The sequence below is a fragment of the Oreochromis niloticus genome, linkage group LG7 (genome assembly GCF_001858045.2).
Source record: "Oreochromis niloticus isolate F11D_XX linkage group LG7, O_niloticus_UMD_NMBU, whole genome shotgun sequence".
Lineage (NCBI taxonomy): Eukaryota > Metazoa > Chordata > Actinopteri > Cichliformes > Cichlidae > Oreochromis > Oreochromis niloticus.
Genome location: NC_031972.2, coordinates 30290182 through 30308236, shown reverse-complemented (window position 1 = coordinate 30308236; position 18055 = coordinate 30290182). Strand labels below are relative to the sequence as shown.

General features: G+C 38.5%; 2 protein-coding genes across 6 annotated transcripts; both read right to left on the bottom strand.

The window, feature by feature from the left end:
* Positions 1-935: 935 nt before the first annotated feature.
* phpt1 (phosphohistidine phosphatase 1) lies at positions 936-5365 on the bottom strand. The gene is made up of 3 exons (XM_003440094.4): positions 4960-5365; positions 1416-1543; positions 936-1284 (listed from the first exon to the last, which is right to left on the bottom strand). Exons 1-3 carry the CDS (start codon positions 5123-5125, stop codon positions 1192-1194), a joined length of 387 nt encoding a protein of 128 aa, XP_003440142.1. The 5' UTR covers positions 5126-5365; the 3' UTR covers positions 936-1191.
* Positions 5366-6233: 868 nt separating this feature from the next.
* entpd2b (ectonucleoside triphosphate diphosphohydrolase 2b) lies at positions 6234-17709 on the bottom strand. Of its 5 annotated transcripts, none has more exons than XM_005470419.4 (10): positions 17577-17709; positions 16848-16996; positions 14160-14277; positions 12491-12641; positions 10437-10596; positions 9940-10167; positions 8864-9133; positions 7358-7477; positions 7139-7273; positions 6234-7018 (listed from the first exon to the last, which is right to left on the bottom strand). In XM_005470419.4, the coding sequence occupies exons 2-10, from the start codon at positions 16959-16961 to the stop codon at positions 6800-6802; spliced, it is 1515 nt and encodes a 504-aa protein (XP_005470476.1). In that variant the 5' UTR covers positions 16962-16996; positions 17577-17709; the 3' UTR covers positions 6234-6799. The 5 variants fall into 5 exon arrangements, with proteins under 5 accessions (XP_005470476.1, XP_013123972.1, XP_005470478.1 ...); XM_013268518.3 differs by lacking the exon at positions 17577-17709 and adding an exon at positions 14655-14779 and having other exon boundaries at positions 16848-17166; XM_005470421.3 differs by lacking the exon at positions 17577-17709 and adding an exon at positions 14688-14779 and having other exon boundaries at positions 16848-17165.
* Between the last annotated feature and the right edge of the window lie 346 nt (positions 17710-18055).

Sequence of the window (18055 nt, the reverse complement as noted above, 5' to 3'; positions counted from 1 at the left end):
TTTAATAAAGCCATAAAGTATAACATGCTTAATTAAAAAAAATAAACCTCAATTCCGTTTGGTCATGGATTTAGAGAAATTGCCATTTGATTGAGAACTGCCAACTGCCTCACCTCCCTGCTGAGTCACTGAGTCCATTGTGTTTGTGGTGTTGGCCCATTTTGAAGCATTTTTATGGAATAATCTGACAGATAATGTGTCTTTCTGTGTGCTACAACTTGTCCAAGAAGTTTGTTCTTCAGTTTTGTTGAGTGAAATTCTAGTATTTTATTAGTCTCTACAAGCACTAATTAGCATATATCTGATAATTAAAAAGCCAACAGATGGCAATAGCCTTGGTTGCAAACACTTCCAGGCTTATGGAAGTCTATGGGAAAACTGGCTTGTTAAATCTGACTTGACCTCAGTGAATATGTTCCTGATGAACTTATGATCTCAGTCACTTATTTTCAGTTATATTGCTTTAAAAGTCATTTTGTAAACCTGTCAAAAATCAAGAGAAATATCTGTGCTATGCACACTGGGTAAATATCAGCTGATATATCAGAGTATTGGATTTTTGGATATATATTATAAATATTGGATCCTATATCAACCAGGCTGTCGGAATAATTTCAGAATACTTCAACACACTGGTAGTATTCAGGATCATCAAGTTCATTTACTTTTATCTACCGACAATTAAACTGTGCCCATTTTAATCAGCAGTTTACAGCACGCTGGAATCTGGACCATAGCTGCTGTAAAAGTAAGATAAGCAAAGAGATGGGGTGTTGTCATTTTTCTGCTCTGTAGGAAAGGGGGATATAATATAAGCACACATTTCACAATAAAACCTCACAACAAAACTTGTAAGGTTTGCTTTGCAACTTTAATTTCCAAAGAAATTTATCAGGGATCATGACTCTAAAACGAGTCAGTAAAAGAGAGGGCGGTAATCTGCAAAGCCAGCGCAGGCAGTCATTTATTTAAAATGTTTCCACATGACAGATTACATTCGTTAAATTATTAGCTACACTATGAAAAGCTGTTATGTTTTACACGAGGAAAGAATGTGAAAAATTAAAGCTGTTGTATTAATAAAAAGAAAAAGAAAAGTCCTTAATGTGTTCAGCCTGATAACGAAGGGTTACAAAAAATACATCAGTCCAGGGTTACAGGGAATCAAGTAGAAGCTGTTTAAAGTTCATTTCAGTAGCCTTCATTATCCCAGGTCACCTCATAGTCTGGATACCGAACCTTGAGTTTCTCAGTGGTCACTGCATGGTTTGCTCTTCCGAATCCCTGTGAGGAAAAAAGACATATCGGTGTTTCATCAGAAGGATGAAATAACATTTGATTTAAACCACTGAAAAAAAACCAAACCCTAATTGTATTCATACTTTCTCAGTATTTACAGATCAGAATCCACCCACCATGGAGTATCCGTAGACATGGATCTTCTTGGCCTGGGGGTCATGTTTGATTCTCCCTCCTCCGATACACTGACAGTCCAAGTGCCCGTCCCTTTCCAGCTGCTCTGCTACTTTCTCATAGATGTCAGCTGAGAGAAGGATGTACACAACTTTTAAACAAAGTACTTTTGGAATATTTTCTACATCAAAGTACAAATTATTGCCTTAGAAAATATAGCTTGGTGACTTGGAGTTTGTAACTGGAGTTTTATTTATAATTTCAAATGCCTGCTTTGTATGTGGATGTGTCCATACTGTGTTCACTGATTTTCATTTGAGGTCAGTCAGCTGTTAAATAAAAATGCATTTACTGTGCTTTCAGTGCTGTCCAGCAGAGAGCACCACAGACCTGTCATTACTAAATGCAAAGCCATCATTATTGCATTCATAAAGTCTGTGGTTATTTTGAAGGCTGCCTGTTATTATATAGTGTTTATAATATTTTGTGCTGATCCATATTGTGTACTAATACTACATAATAAGCACCAACGGATTACATAAACATCCCTTCATTACAAAATTCCAAAACCAAAATGAGGCAGTCGGTCAGGAGTGCACAGACATGTAAAATATACAGATGATAAATGTACAACAGTGTCTTTGCATGCCCTATAGAACCGAGGAGCAAAACAAGCTCATCATGCAGCTCATAGGAAGGAGAAAAGGTCAAAACTGAGAAAAAGTGAAAAGCTGTGGAGCCTGAGGAGAAAGTGCAGGCAAGGTGATGCCTTAATGTATGGTCTGCACAGAGCTATCAACGACAGGCTGGAGGTGGTGATAATTCCTCCTCCACAATATAAAAGAGACAAAGCGGAGGAAAGGTGGAGGTTAGGTAGGGGATAGGGGCAGATCCATACATAAAGTTACAGATCTTTAGACTCTTTGGGGAAATGTGGATTCTCTAGGCCGCACTTTATCTCTGGCATGAGGGATATTTGAGCATATTGTGGCCGTGTGCTTGAGCCACACAGAAATTCTTTGTTCATTTCTTAGTAATGTTTGCTTAACGTATTTACTATAACTGGGTAATAGGAACAAACAAAATCTATACACTTTACTTTGTCCATTTAATATTTATATTATGAATTTTATTGAATAGAAAGAAATCCATATAAATAATACATATTTATATTAGAATAGCAATTTAGAGTAGTAGTAGATAAGATATCACCCTGACAAAAAAGAAGTAAAAATGGTGCTGCTGGCCAACAGGCTGATCTTAGAAACTGTGCTGAAACTTTGCCTTGTGTTGGCCAAAGACAAAGGAAAAGGAAAGGGGGAAGGCATGTTAGGAGGCAGCGAGACTGAAGGAAAATTAGGAGTGTGAAGGAGAGAGCAGGGACTTTAAGTGTAGAAACTGTCTGGTAAACAGAGAGCATTTCGTGGTATGAATGGGGGAAGATTAGTAAATATATTGTGTGTGCAGAAAAACAGCTGGAATGGAAGCGAGGCCAGAAGCATTGGAGGTGGATCCAAATAGTTCTACTATGGTGTAGATGTGAAGTAAAATAGAGTAGAAATAATCTTGACAAGAGTATGTGAAGAGTGTTGCGGAGGTGAAGACTGTCAGACAGGATTATGAGTTTGAAGCTGGAAATTGAAGGCGTGATTCTGAAGGAGGGGGAGAGTGGATATTAAAGTAGACTTCAGTGGACATGCAGGAACAGAGAGGATAAGGTGTTAAGGAGAAAAATGTAGAAAGATAGATGGTGGTGGATATGCAAAAAGGATTGGAATGGCTGTGGTAGACTTTTAGAAGAGGGTGGAATACAGAGTGATGCTTTTTAATTTTTTACTACTTACAGAACTTTGGTCAACCTGTGTTGTTTTTAAATGAGCTTATAAATAAATTGATTGATTGATAAGATTGAGTGAAGTAGCAAAAAAAAAAGAAAAAACAAAACTTATAAAAAATAGGGGAGGCCTAGCTGGAAGTAGCAAAATTGAAGATGTTAAGATTTTTTTTGGCATGATCAGGATGGGACAGGGATATACGGGGTGTCCAAATTTATGGGCTGCACCCTCCTGAGGCCGCATTTGTAGACAGATTATGTCACAGCGACACATCGAAGGCTGTCCAAATTCGTAGACCCTGAATGCAGCCGACAAATGCGTCCTCCTTTTAGTTTTAATATTACTCTTATTACTCTTTCTGGGTCACAAAATAAACTTTTAAGATATTTTCAGGCGAGAATGTAGGTGTGTAAACTTCAAATATCTGCTCAGTTTATCAAGACATCACATATTTGCAAAAGTGCTCCGACGTTTTCGGAGAGGTCTGTTACCCACCAGCTCGATAGCTAGCCGGGGCGATAACTCCCCGCACATCGACACGCAGAGGGTTGATGGGACAGAGGAGGATGCTGGGGATAGGGTAAGATGAAGGGAGATGATTGGCTGTTTTACCTATTTACCTTACACCTATAGTTCTGATATATGGTCCAGTTTGTCTGTTTTTTTCCTTTTTAAAATATCTCACTTGTCTCTCTTGCATTTACTATACACTGTTTTGCACTGACAAAAACCTATTTTTCCTTATGATGGATCAGAGTCACTGCTTCATTCTCTCTCTCTCACACACACACACACACACACACACACACACACACACAGACAGATTTCAAAGTGAACATAAGTCCAGGAAAGAAATCATGTGCGCACACCTGTGGACACCTAGACGCATCGTAATTTTGGTTATATGCGGAGGTAGAACAGGAAACTATGGGGAGGCAGATTCAAATTATTATGAAACTCAAAATATTAATAATTTAATGCACCACTGGAGAAATGAGATTTTAAAAAATTACTGAAGACCAATCTCTGACCTCATCATCAATGGGCACAATCGTTAGAGTGTGTCTTGTGACAACAACATAACTGTGTTTATATGAACTTATTTGGGTTCTCTCTTTTGCCAGTCCCAACTCTATGGGGTTAATTAAGCTGGGTATAAGTAATATTATTATTTGCAACATGGCCCCTCCCTTTAGTATCTCATTTAGCAGGAGATACACTGGACACTGTCCTTCATGAAAGGACAGGGAATAATGCTGTCCTACAATTCAGAGCAATGCACTGTCCAATCATCATTAAAAACAAACAATATATCTCACAAGTGATGCTTATCAAGCGTATGTTAATTAACAGCATGCTATCCATGCTATGCAGTGACCTGCGGCCATGTTTTTAATAATGACAGGTGGTTAAAGCCTTAGATGAATTCTGACTATGGCCAAGACAAAACAGCCACCGGGAGGGTAACTGTTTATGTCCATCTTTTATATACAGTCCGTAGGTATGACGAGGGTAGGAGGACCATCAAGAGCAACACGGAGGTGGGAGACAGATCCGAGAGATGAGTCAGTATTAGGACAGAAGCAAAGCTGGGTCATCTGTTTGTTTGTTTGTTTGACCTCGGGGGTACATCTCTGATGATGCGTTCAGGTGCAGATGGAGGTGTATTTTACGATTAAAACAGAGCCCTCTGAGCGTCGTCCTTACTCACCGTGGTACTCAGCCCAGCCGTATCCTCGGACTATATCCACCTCCGAGTCGTCCCCCTCCTCTCGGCTATGAACACGGATCAAAACGTACTTAAATACCCCGGAAGGGTCGATGTCTGCCTGCGGTATGTTGGCCATGAGAGCAGCCGCCTTCGTCTGTGTGCACATGTCTAAACTTCTCAAGGAGCACACTAGCAAAGCAAGCAGCAAACGAAACGCTCGGATTTTCCAAACAAGCTTCGTGTCTATGCGTAGCAACTAAAACTAATACGGAAGTAACACGTTTATATCTCTATACTGTAATCTGGACGGGAATGCAAAAGCTATAAATCATTGCAAAATAAAAGACATGATCTAGTTTCCTCCTAGCACCGCCACAATACAGCTAGCCGGCAAAATCAAGTTAACTTCCGGTATGACCCTTCAAAATAAATAATACTACGAATTACTAACTATCACCACCATTAATAATAATAATAAACATACAGATATTCCATACGTCTTGTGACATGTAATCTTTTCATTTTTTAATTGTTGCTGTTCATGGAAAAGCTATGGAAGAAACAGTGAAAATACTTTAAATTTTAAAACATTTCTATTAATTTTATTCTGAAGGCAGTTCAAACATACCGGAAAACAAATGCATTTTGGTATCTGCAGTCCAAATGAATATTTTAAAGCACAATGACTTTTTCTACAGTCATTGATCAGAACAAAAAAACATACAAAAATGCAGAGGGTTTAAATTTGGGGTAGAAAACATATATCATGTGAAAGATAATGATAAAATAATTATTTCATAATTCTAGTTATAAACAAATTTTATATCAAATAGCACTATATATTTGTGGTCAAATGTTTACATACACTCATGAGCATGAATGTCATGTGATTTGGTGACCTTAGAGTTCTTTACACTGCTTTTTTCCAGGGCGCAATGATTGCACAGCGTACATCCTTACGGACTTTAAAAAACAAGAATTGGTTGAGCTTATATTGTGATTCACTGATTTTCTTAACAGGCTTTGGCCTGGTCAAGCCAACAGGCACTGTAAAATCTACAGCGGCACTTATTAAAAGATCTGAGCATATGAATCTATTTGAGCCTGTATACAAGTCCTGTTATGTTTTCATCGTTGCAATCTTGCTGTTCATGTTGGTGCCAAGTGAAGGGTGGATTTGACAGAGAAACAAAGGACAACTGTTGCCCAACTACAGTAGGTCATTGGATAATATATGTGGTCAAATGCCTTTCTGAGTCAAATAGCAGCAGATATTCACAAAATGCATTTAATGTTTTATTCAACATGACTTGAAACTTGCATCAAAAACGGGGTTCGCTGAGGTCAGAGTAAAGGAAGCCGAGGGCCATTTTCCAGTAGACTTCCAGTGTTTTTGTTGAGTGAGTTGCCACCTGCTGGCCATTACAAAAGACGCACTTTTAAGGCACTTCCATGTTGGCATTGTTTTTCAAACTAAAGTCAGAGTACTCACTGTCAGCTTTAAAGTAGTTTACATTCACAGCAAGTTAATACAGTGGTTTCACTCATTTTATACATACCACTCAATTATAGGTTAAAGCAGCAAACTGTATAAATATGTTAAAGTCAACACATTTTGTATATGTCGTGTTGAAACCTTTGCAGTCAATGAACAAACCACAGTTTATATTTAGCACTAGTTTAAAATAAGTCAATTAGTGTAAAAATTTTTTTTTTTTTTTTTTAAAGCAAACTATGGTATTATATAACAATATGCTTAAATTAAAACTCAAATCTTGCTTCAAATCTCCCTTGTCGGGTCAGTGTTCAGAGCAAAATAAAAAACTGACATTATTTCTAGCTAAATGGTGCTTTCACTGCCTCTTTTCTTATTCCGTCCATTATAAACTCTAAATAAGCAGAAGAAAAGCACAGCGGCAAGGAGCATGACAAAAAGAAAGATGAGGGATCTCCACACTCCTGGGGTCAGGGCCTTTCTCAGCTCCAGTCTCTCTGCTGGCAACAAATTGCTCAAACTCAGCATGTAGCCCAGAGCCCAACCCACCATGGTGTCAGCAACCTGCAGGGTCAGCAACATAATGATGTGAATATATTTGGATCAACTCCCATCCACTTGCAATGGAGCATTGACTTTTTTTTTTTTTTTTTTTTTTAAAAACTGTAAAGAGGTAATAATCACCTTCTTCTGGAAAGAAATCTGTGGGAATGTTGTGTCATTGAAGCCATATCCTCTCAACATGAGAGTATTGAGAAACACAGAGGCAGCACAGTAGTAATGCAAACGGGACTTTTGCTCTGGAGCGAGAAGCATCATCTGGAAAAATACAATGAATATTTTCACATGCTGCCAGAAACAGATGTTCTGAATAAGTAAAGCATAAACAGAAAAGGTGATTACTTGGGTGAAACTCATGCTGCACACTTTTTTGGTCGCATCCTCTAGTTCTGAAGGCGAGCTAGCAGTTATGCCAGTGACTTGCTGAAGGAATGAGTGAACATAGAAGAAAGCAGAGAAAGCCTGAAAACAGAAAAGGGAAAAGAAAAAACTTGTATGTAAAAAGTGATGTAGCTACAGCACAACAATCAAATAAAGGTTCTTCAACTGGTAGCCATGTTGCAAGCCGACCATGTAAAGTTAATCATATTCAGCGACGTCAAGCAACTGACACGGTAGTAAACGCATTAGAGGGTTACCCAGGCAACCGGAGCCTGGAATTAATACTAGCGACCAACCATCAGGGTCATCCTGTGTGGATGGAACTTCAGGATATGTTGTGATTTATATGCACTTACCACTTGACATTAGTACAGTTAAATGGAAGCTCACCCTGGATAGAATTTAAATGCTTTCCTCTCTTGATCCAACAAGATCATACTGGTGCGATATGCCTTCTCTTGAATATAATAGAACTAACTGGATTTTTTCCTTTTAGATGCCCCAAGCACAAAATGGTGCCTTTGAAAAACTCAGCAGCAATGTCAGCAAGATCACAACCCCTTACTTCAAAATCTGTGAGACTTGCGAGGAATTTACATAGAAATCATTTTAGAATACATCTCTACCATGATTGTTCACAAAATAATAAAACGCTGTTTAGCAGCTCTAGGTTTGAAGCAAAAGAAAAAAAAAAAATTAGACCAACATACATATAAAAAATTTTTTGTTTTGAAACAAGACTCGACTGCTCACTGGTAGAAGCTGGTCTGCTGGAGATAGTCCAGTATTGTTTCCTTGGTTTTTGCAGCGTTTCAGTCCAGGTGATAGCGATAACACCAACCTGAGATTACAGACCACCTCTATGTAGGTGGTTTCACCATTCTCTGATATCAGTCCTACTATGGTGGCATCATCAGTAAATTTGACAACACCCCTCTGTGATGTGCCAATGTTCAGGATGAGAGCAATCTCCCACCGTGATATTCTGGGGTCTGTTGCTCACAAAATCTACAAGCGGCATTCTTACACTGGAGTTTTCCAGATTTAGTTGTGGAGAGCTATGATGACTGCATCCTCTGTTGACATGTTTGCTTGATATGCAAATTGTTGTAAGTTGATCAGCGGGGAGGGCCGTAATGTGAGAGAGGATGAGACTCAAAACATCTGGTGATGTTTGAGGTTAGAGTGACTTGGCATGTAGGGCAGGTGTAATTTGATTACCAAACTACACCTGAGAAAAGGTGTCACTGTTCAGGAGGAAAGCAAATCTTAATATTCGACTACCCTTGATAAACAGACCTGTGCTTATGACAGCATGGACAGGGACAATCTTGAGTTACTTACATAAAAAGTATAGCAGTTTTAAAACTTTAAAATATTGTGACGAGAAATCAGGGATTGTGGCGGCACCTTTGACATACAGGCTGAGCTTTAAGTTTAAGAAAGCATTTGCTCTGCTTTTCTTACCATGAAACCTCCGGTGACATTTGGTTGGAAGACTTTGTCAAATGAGCACTGGGAGAAGGGACAGCTGTTGAAGGAGAAGACTTCAGACACGTTACCCAGACAGTATTCATAGTGTCCGCTGCCATGTACTGTCACAGAAGCATGAGGGTCGTAGGAGCTGGGTTTGTACTTTACTGTACATGGAGAGTCGAGTATACTGCTGAGCGTCACCGTCCTGCTGTGGTCTGCAGGATAGCAGGGGTGAGTGACAGACTGAGGGTAACCCTGAGACTGAGAAAGAGAAAACATTTTGAGTACAATGATCTTATATACATTATACTGGTGGTTTTATTGGAGAGGTTGACCTTAAAGATACATCAGTATGGTTAGATATGTTCCTCTCTACATAGCTGCATGCAGTAAAATGACCAAATTTTACTATGTTTCTACCTTAACCTGCAGAGGACATTTACTGAATGGAGTTTCTAGTAACTCATTTTAATGTGTGCCAGTTTTAAAGCCAGATGCCTACACTTAAGTTATTCTATTATAGGAGTGAACATTTCTGTATAACAAAGCTAAAGTCTAATACTATGCATCATTTTAGACTGAAGCCATGGAGAACTTGAAGTGGTGATTTCAGAAAAGGTGTTTCAGAAAGCATTGGGCCTGTTCCCTTCTTTGTCATTTCTGTGTGTATTTGGCTGTCAGTGTTCGCGTTATGACCCAAGTGTTTTTTTTTTTATTGTGGTTAGAAGAATAACTAAGTGACATTCTCTGGAGCTTTGCCTGGATCTCAGCATTTTGCTGATTGGCTCCTCTGCAACATTCCTGCTGCTGCTTAGAAAGTCTGGTTCTGGCAGTAGCAACATCTCAGCTCTATTCTTGGCTTCCTGTAGTCATTCTGTGTTTTTGTGGCAAGATCTAAGATTTGGTTAGGCCTAGTGACTGGTTAGGTTTGGGGTGAATCTTGTTTTGGATAAATTGATTAGTTCATGTATAAAAGTGATTGATGTGAAATCCTGAAAAACAGTCATAATGTGGACAGGATTTTTCTTTTGAGCTTTCCTTGTGATTTAAGTGTCAGGTTACGCTACCTTCATTATATGAGCCAGCAGTCTCATGAGGAACTGGTCCTTCCCATAGCACAGGAAGCTGTGTGTGTACAGGGTATACTCATGACCATAAAGGCGCAGCTTCATCAGATCATCTCTGTCCTCGATTTTTTCCTGAGTAGCAAATGTTATCTGCGTGGACGCGCCGCCCAGATCGAGAGCTCCCACTGTCGGTCTGCTGGGGCTGAACCAGTGCCCCTCAAAGCCATACTGCAAAGGAATAGTCACAAAAACCTGGCTTCATCCAATGTTTGAATCTCTGTTTTGGAAAAGTATTTACAAATGAAACTAATGCCTTACTGAATATTTAAACTCATTTTCAGCAAACTTGCAATACAAACGCTCTCATAATGTTATCAATTTGCTGGTGAAGTTTCACAGTGACAGCGAAAACTGACTTCTAGTCTCCTTATAAATAATATTGCAGATTCCTCCCATTTTTAAAAGCTTCTGATTTTCACATTTACACACTTGGATACCTTAATAAAGTTCTCTGAGAGATAATTAACTGTGACCCATCCGTATGCCCCCTCTTCTTTGCCACTCAGTATGGCTGCTCCCCGGTAGTCGAAAGGGTAGGACTGGATTTTTTGTCCCACTTCCTTCAGAATCTGAGCGGACAGCTCTGGACTAGATAAACTGAACAAGGAAAAAAAAACAAATATAATCAAGGTTTTTACTGATAAGACTTTCACCAAATCATTAGGAAGAATGATGATCATGATGATGATCATGAACACTAAATTGTAAAAAAAAGAAAAGAAAAAAAAAGTGTTTTCTAATGTCTTCTACTGTAAGCTTCAGGCATAACTTTTGCAAACCAGGGGTGTCAAATATAAGGCCCGGGGACCAGAAACGCCCACCAAAGACTCCAGTCTGGTGAATGGAAAAAGTCGTGGGCATAAATTTTAGACTTAACTGTATTTTCTACTAATAAAGACCCCCATTTACTTAATTGCTTCATAACAGGAATTGCAAAGAAGAACTACAGGAACATAGAGGAAGATTAAAGTAAAAACTATGATATGAATTATCTATAAGTCATGCTTATGAGGTCTTAGATCTCCCAGAAAATTTAAATTAAAAGATTACTTTAAAAAAAAAGAAGAAAAAAAAGACTTTTGAATAAGCTGAAGTCAAGATTGTGTCACATTAAAGTTTAGCGTCAGTGCTACATGAAAAACATTTCAATGAACATTCATGGTGATACTTGTCAGTAAAACCCACAAACAAAACAGGTCAAACTATAAAATTAGGTGGTGTATTTGTGTATGGAAATGCATTTGTGACAAAACAGCTTTTAAAACACATTTGCAAGAATCAAATGATTTACGCACGGAGGCAAGTTAGACTGAGTGACTGTCCAGCTGTTTTCCGCTGCATATTTGATTGAGTTATGGTACACATACAAGGAAAGGATGCCTTCTTCCAGACAAGATGTTTAAATCCATACTTGATAGCTGCCTAAACCCAATCAGGCAGTTTTGCTGGCTAAACTGAAAATAAAAAGACGGTTTCCTGTCTGCAGGCAAAGTTAAGCCACTAAACCAAATATTTGAATAAATTTTAACTCTTCTCGATAATGCTTTGCATTTTCAACACTCATGCCTTCAATTTTATCTACATGTCTGAATGCCCCGTCACCATCCCCACTCAGTGCTTTTAACTTTATAGACTTCGGTTTGATCCCGTTGCTGCATGCCCTCCACCAGGCACAATAGAACTGGTACAAATGTAAAACATATCCTGCTCAGGATACTAGAGATCATCACATAAAACAACTTTGTACCGTCCAATCAATTCTCTGGAAAAATAGCATTACTGTTCCAGGAACATCTTGTTAACCTCAGTGTGTGCATATTGAGGGGATCTACAGGTTTTGAGCGACCCTCAGACCCTCAAATTTGCAATCACGCCTTATTCCTCATGTTTCTATTTTTTTCATCCTAAGATTATTTAATGCAACAAGGGCTGCCACTAAAATAATCTGGCTAAAATGGTCTTAAATGAAGGATTACTCACATTTAAGCAGTTCTTTAACAGAACACACGTTATGATTGTAGGAAATTTGCAAGAGAGCTGTGGCACTCAAAGAAACTGAATCTAGGGGAGACCATTTTGGGTGGATACCTCTCAGAAAAAAAAAGGGCTATTCACTGCATGCCAACACAACTGACAACAACTACACATCTTAGGTGGCGATATCATGAAGCTGGTTAGGATTGTCCAGCGGAGTTATTACAACAAACAGCTACTCTGAGAACTCTTAAACAACATTTAGCTTTTTTCACTTTTCCTGATTTCTTCTGCACTCTAAAAACTTGCTGTATTTGGCACAGAAATAATTATATTCCCAGCACATCATTCATCTCCATGAGAGTCATCTTGTTTAATGAATGTGTAAATAAGTTAAAAAGGCCAGTATGGATTGCCATTTTAGCATAATTACAGGATTTACATGGAACCAAATCAAAATGAAGGCGATGCATAACTAAAACACGTGGAAACAAAACAGACATATGTACCGACTTACTGCAGAAGCCTCATGCCGGCTGTGGCTCCCAGGTACACAGGTGTGAGCTGGTGCTTGTCTTTCGGGATGCTCTTCACTGCGTGATCCAGACATGCTTCTAAGCTCTGCCCTGCTGCTCCCGGTTGACCTGCATAACTTGCAATTCCTTCACCTGAGCGAATGATGAACATGTCAAACAAACAAAATGTATCTGATAACATAATCAACTTGGTGTAATATTGACAAAAATCAGTGTTAGCAATTATGACCCATATCCTTGTGGTGTTGCAATACAAAAGAATCCAACTACTATCCCAGCTTCCCAGCCAGCTGTATGAAAATCTACTGAACTGTGCCTGAAATTTTAAAATGTAAACGTTATCTAAAGTCACAGAATAAGTAATATTAAAGCAAGTTATCTGCATTAAATCAGGAAAAAAGAAGAAGACTGAAACACTTTATATTTAAATAAGAACGCATATTTCCTCCTCAAGACATCCATCTACAAATCCTTTCTTAGGATCATTTTATTATGAAACATGTCAGCATAAACATCGTGCTCATGAATGACAAGGGGAAAAAGTTGTTTGTTTAACACAGGAATAAAAGCCTTTTACAGGGCAGGAGTGGCAAACCACAAAGCTCAACTCTGACTCAATCCTGACTCATGACTGTTGCTAGGCAAACATTTGCTTTGACATCAGTGCAGTGATGCAATAAAATAACTCATTCAGAAAAAACTCCATGCGGGCTTTCCCACTGCTAACTGATCATTAAGATTCCCAATATTTCTTAATTTTCAACCAAGTATATAAATTACTATGTGGTGTAATGAGTTTTAAAGAGTACTCTTCCATTAGATGAAAGGTATACTGCATGTATATTGTTATGAACTACACCTGACAGGTTTAACTTAAGAGTAGTTCATTTATAAAGAATGTATAAATTTATGTTGAAACTGGTTAGTCTTCTTTTTTAGCACAATAAAGGCTACTTCTCATTAGATCACTCGATCTTTTATCCTCCACAGCTGGGTTGTCAAGAGTGAGGAGGACTACTGTTAACTGACACAGCGCACACAGGAAGATCCTGAAACAAACTAACAAGACTGGGCTGAGAAATGTGGATTGTTTGATAAAAACTAATGAGAATGGATGGAAGAGGAGTGTAACACGGCAGCTAAGATAGCTAAAGATTTAAAACGATTAGCAGACACGCTACTTAGCTGAAATCCAGCCTACAAACACTGGATACATGGCCTTCTGAAAATTCTCTCAGCTTCCACACCTTTCCAGTACAGTGAATGCATCTTAGGCAGACTATTTCCAGCTGTTGTGGGAAAGAACAGCTGGGGACAAAAAACAATATCCTGACGTCTTTCTCCTAAAGTTTGTGTGTAAAAATTGCAATAAGAAAAAAAGAGGGGAACCCCCCCCCAACAACTTCAATTTCATTGATGTTTCAATTACCATTCAAACTTTGAGCCTCTGTTGTCCACATGCTATACAACTTTTGCATATACTTAAATATGACAACTTTTCCATTTGTCTAAACGAACTGCGCTAGCTTCAAACAAACGTATGTGTCAAACAAGTGTGCACAAATCTTCCTTGCTGTAAGCACCCTTTGTTTTTCCAAGCAAAAATCGACCAATGCTTTTGGTGTGGAAAGTGCTACTTATGATACCTACCCTCAGCGTGACATTTGCTATGCTGGGTGACCACGGCTGTGCCATTTTGCTTATTTGCTGGCCACTTGTATATGTATAAAGATGTGTGTGAGGATCCAGCATCCAGGACAATCCCATACTACAGAGAAGGGAAATTCAAGAGAAAAAGAGGTGAAAATACATTTTTCCACCCTTTACAAAGATTTTTGTGGCAACCGCTTTGAAGCAGAGCTCAACTTAATATAGCAGAGTAGCAAAAATGAATTTAAGGATCGTGGCGATGTAACCTTCACCATCTGGCTAGAAATGAGGTTAACTGGCAATCATCAAAAGAGCCTTATGGATTTTATATTGTGCAGGATCACAGGTTTGATTTGAAAACAGTGATTCAATTGAAGTTCTACTATAACCCAGCAGTATAAGATCTTTATACAATAGGACTTTGATTTCCTAACATGTTTTCTTCTTCTTTTAGCTGCTCCCTTTAGGGGGTTGCCACATCTGCCTCCATCTCACCCCATCTGTAGCACCCTCCCCGGTCACACCAACCCTCTGCATGTCCTTCATCCATGAACTGCCTCTGATTTCTGCGTCTGTTTTCCTGCCTGGCAGCTCCTTTATGTGTCCTCGCTCTCTCCCCCCTGCACATGTATAAAATATCTCAGTATCCATAATACATTTTTTAAATTTTAAATCAATTTTTGTTTGTCCATGGAGTCCTCTTAATGGAGTTGTGCACTGCAAATACAACATCAATCCACACTGCTTAAATAATAAAGTTTTTGCCCTATGAGAAAAAAAATGAACAAATTCAAGGCTCATGAAAATCATTATTTTGAATGAGTCATTTCATCTAAAAATCAACATGGACCATCTGCTTGACCCTCTCCGACCAACAAACCAAAGTTTGGACACAGAATAATTTCTGTGAAAGTTTAGCTTCAGCTCTTAAATACTTTTATATATTAATTTAAAAGGCATCCTGTTGCCCCACTTTCAGGTTGTTTTATTTCACACTGAAATCTGAGGCAATGTTTGAAAATTAATGTCACACATACTATGAAAGATAAACCTGAAATTTTTAACTGGTTTTTGTTGCCTTCAAAATAAATCAGGATCTACAATTTGAGATACTCTTGTTTTTGTATTGAAGTATGTAAGAAACAAACAAACAACAACAACAAGAGATTTGTATTTTTTTAGGTAAATCAGAGACGAGCAGACAAAGTTTAAAATGTGCAGATTTCAAATGGAATGACCAGAGTGTAAAATCCGTAAATTGAGGAGTAAGACTTTAATAGCATAAAGCATCATAGTCAACTAAAATACATTTTAAACATTTTCCTTACTTTTAGTTAAATGCACTTCACACACTCCAGTTGTGCTGCCTGCCATATAAACTGCTGTGTTACAACTGGCTTGCACAAACAAGTAGAGTAAGAATGTTGGCTAAAAACAAACAATTAGTATCTGCAGAAACAGAACTTCAGACATCATCTTATATGCCTGCATGTCACAAGACCAAGACTCATCATGGGTTACTTTAATGAAATGATCTTTGCGACGCATAAATGTTTCACAACTGCATACATGGTATGACATTTCAATATATGGTTAGAGTGATTTGAAGACAAGCAAACAGCATCCCAGCTTTTTGGAAATGGGGTAATAAGAGGCTTAAGTATGAAATTATTTTAAAAAAAGTAGCATGCCTATAATTTGTAATTCTAAGAAGCCGAATCAAAGGAGTCAAATTATATTTGAAATTTTTTTACAGTGTGGGTGCTACAAGCTATCCTGAACTTGTAATATTAACACCGAGATTCAGCTGTGCTTCATCATAATTTTATGATCATGCTTTATGATACAGTATATGCTCACAGCTGTCTTTAAAATGCTTTGTACTATAGACATTTAAAGGAAAGGTTTATGTAGCCAGACACATTTCAATTCTGAGCTCAGTTGCAGGTCTGCGTTGTGCTGCTGTGGATCAGTAAATATCAAAACATTACAACTTCAATGCCTTCTGGAAATAAAGGAACCTGGAGAGTGTGCTGAAATCTGGCTATGCAGGAACCCATGTGACCGACAATACAAAGGGAAGGGACCACACGCATCTCACATCAGCGCTGCAGGTGAACAGCAACAATATACAGACATGTTACTAATAATAATTCTTCATTACTGCTGTGCACTCGGCTGCAAGGAATCCTTGTAACACTTGGCAAACAAAACATGAGACGCTCTAATTGTCTGTTCAGTCCTTTCAATAGACTGTTGCATTTGTGTCCTTGGGAAAAAAAGTAGAAGAAAACCTTTGTGCTTGCTTTCTCAGACTGGATTCCCACGTTATTGCTGGGTGAAAGGGGAGCTACATTATAAAAGGGAACCATGGGATATTAAGCTGATGACACAAAAATGAGGGAGCAGAAGTAACAGAATTTGGTGTTGAATGGCTCTGCAGCAAGCCACTTGCAACTGACACAACCCTATAAAAATTAAACATAATATAAAAAGTAAATTCAAAATGTGCTCATAATTAAACATAAAACAGAACTTCATCCGGACAATAAACTACAGTAGTCACTGGCTGTTACATCCAGGTATCAGGCTAATGTCCTCGAATTCCCTGGTCCCACACATTTTCTTATGTACCACCTGTTTCACACCCTTCACACAACACACTGACACGCACTGATCCGACCTTACCCTGAGCTCAGGTTCCTCCCGAACATCCTCGGTGGGAATAGTAAGGAGCAGGATTCCGGCAAGTCCAAACATCAGCAGCGCGACAGGGACAAGGTGAGCACACCGCTGAGCCATGAAGCGAAAGCGAGAAGCGCAACTCTTCTCTGCGCCTGCAGGACATTCAAGAGCTGACTTACTGTAATAGCAGCCAACTGGGAGAAATGGCTGGCTGCCAGATAACCGGAGGACTAGTTAAAAAAAAACAAAAAACTGCAGAAGTGAGACATCCAGGAGAAAAGGAGTCTTTAGCTACCTAATCCGAACAGTGCATGCTGGATTTGTTTCCAGATCAGGTGGTGTGCCCATGTGTAAATCATTCGAATGATTTACTGATGATTAATTGAGAACACGCAATCGAGTATACGTCACACCAGAGCAACAGTTACAAGTGCAAGCTTATAAGGAAGTATATTACGTAATATGTGAAAAGGTTAGTTATTGAAAAAAAAGTTATTTATGAGGTTATTTTTAAATAAGGCATTTTATTCTTATCATAATAATAAAGCTGCAGTGTCAAACCTATGAAGTTTCCAAATGTATGTAAATTTGAAAAATGTTGCTCTTAAGTTGCAGTCTGTTTTACTTCTGCCTCTCTGTGATTTATCAACATAAACTTGTGATATGAATATATTTTGTTAAATATAACAGAAAAATAGCATGTCTGGCCAAATATATGTAGATAAAATTCACCTGTCTTAGTGTTCAATCAAACATTTCTTCATTGCTGATAGAGCTCCAGATTTGCCTTTTGCCAGAACAAAGAAAGGAATACCGTTTGGAAGAATATTGGATCAAGAGACTGGGAGCTGGTTACCAAGGGAGCGCAAAGTAAAGACATTTTAGTTTTCCCTTTGTCACCTGTATTTGGATCAGTGAATGCAAAACACCTGGAGCTATCATGTCAGTCAAGTTGGTATTTGTCATAATGCAAAATGCAAAGTGGATGAGTCACCAATAAATCAGCAGCAACAGTGTGATACTCTAATGTCAATATAGCCCAAAATCTCTGAGCAATGTTTCCAACAACTTGATGAATCTATGCATCTATCTATGCAATCTATGAATTCTATTTCTAGAATTAGGGTATTCTGAAGGCAAAAGGGTGACCAACCTAGTACAAGCCAGGTGTACCTAATAAAGTGTCCTGTGAGTATATATCATCACAAAGA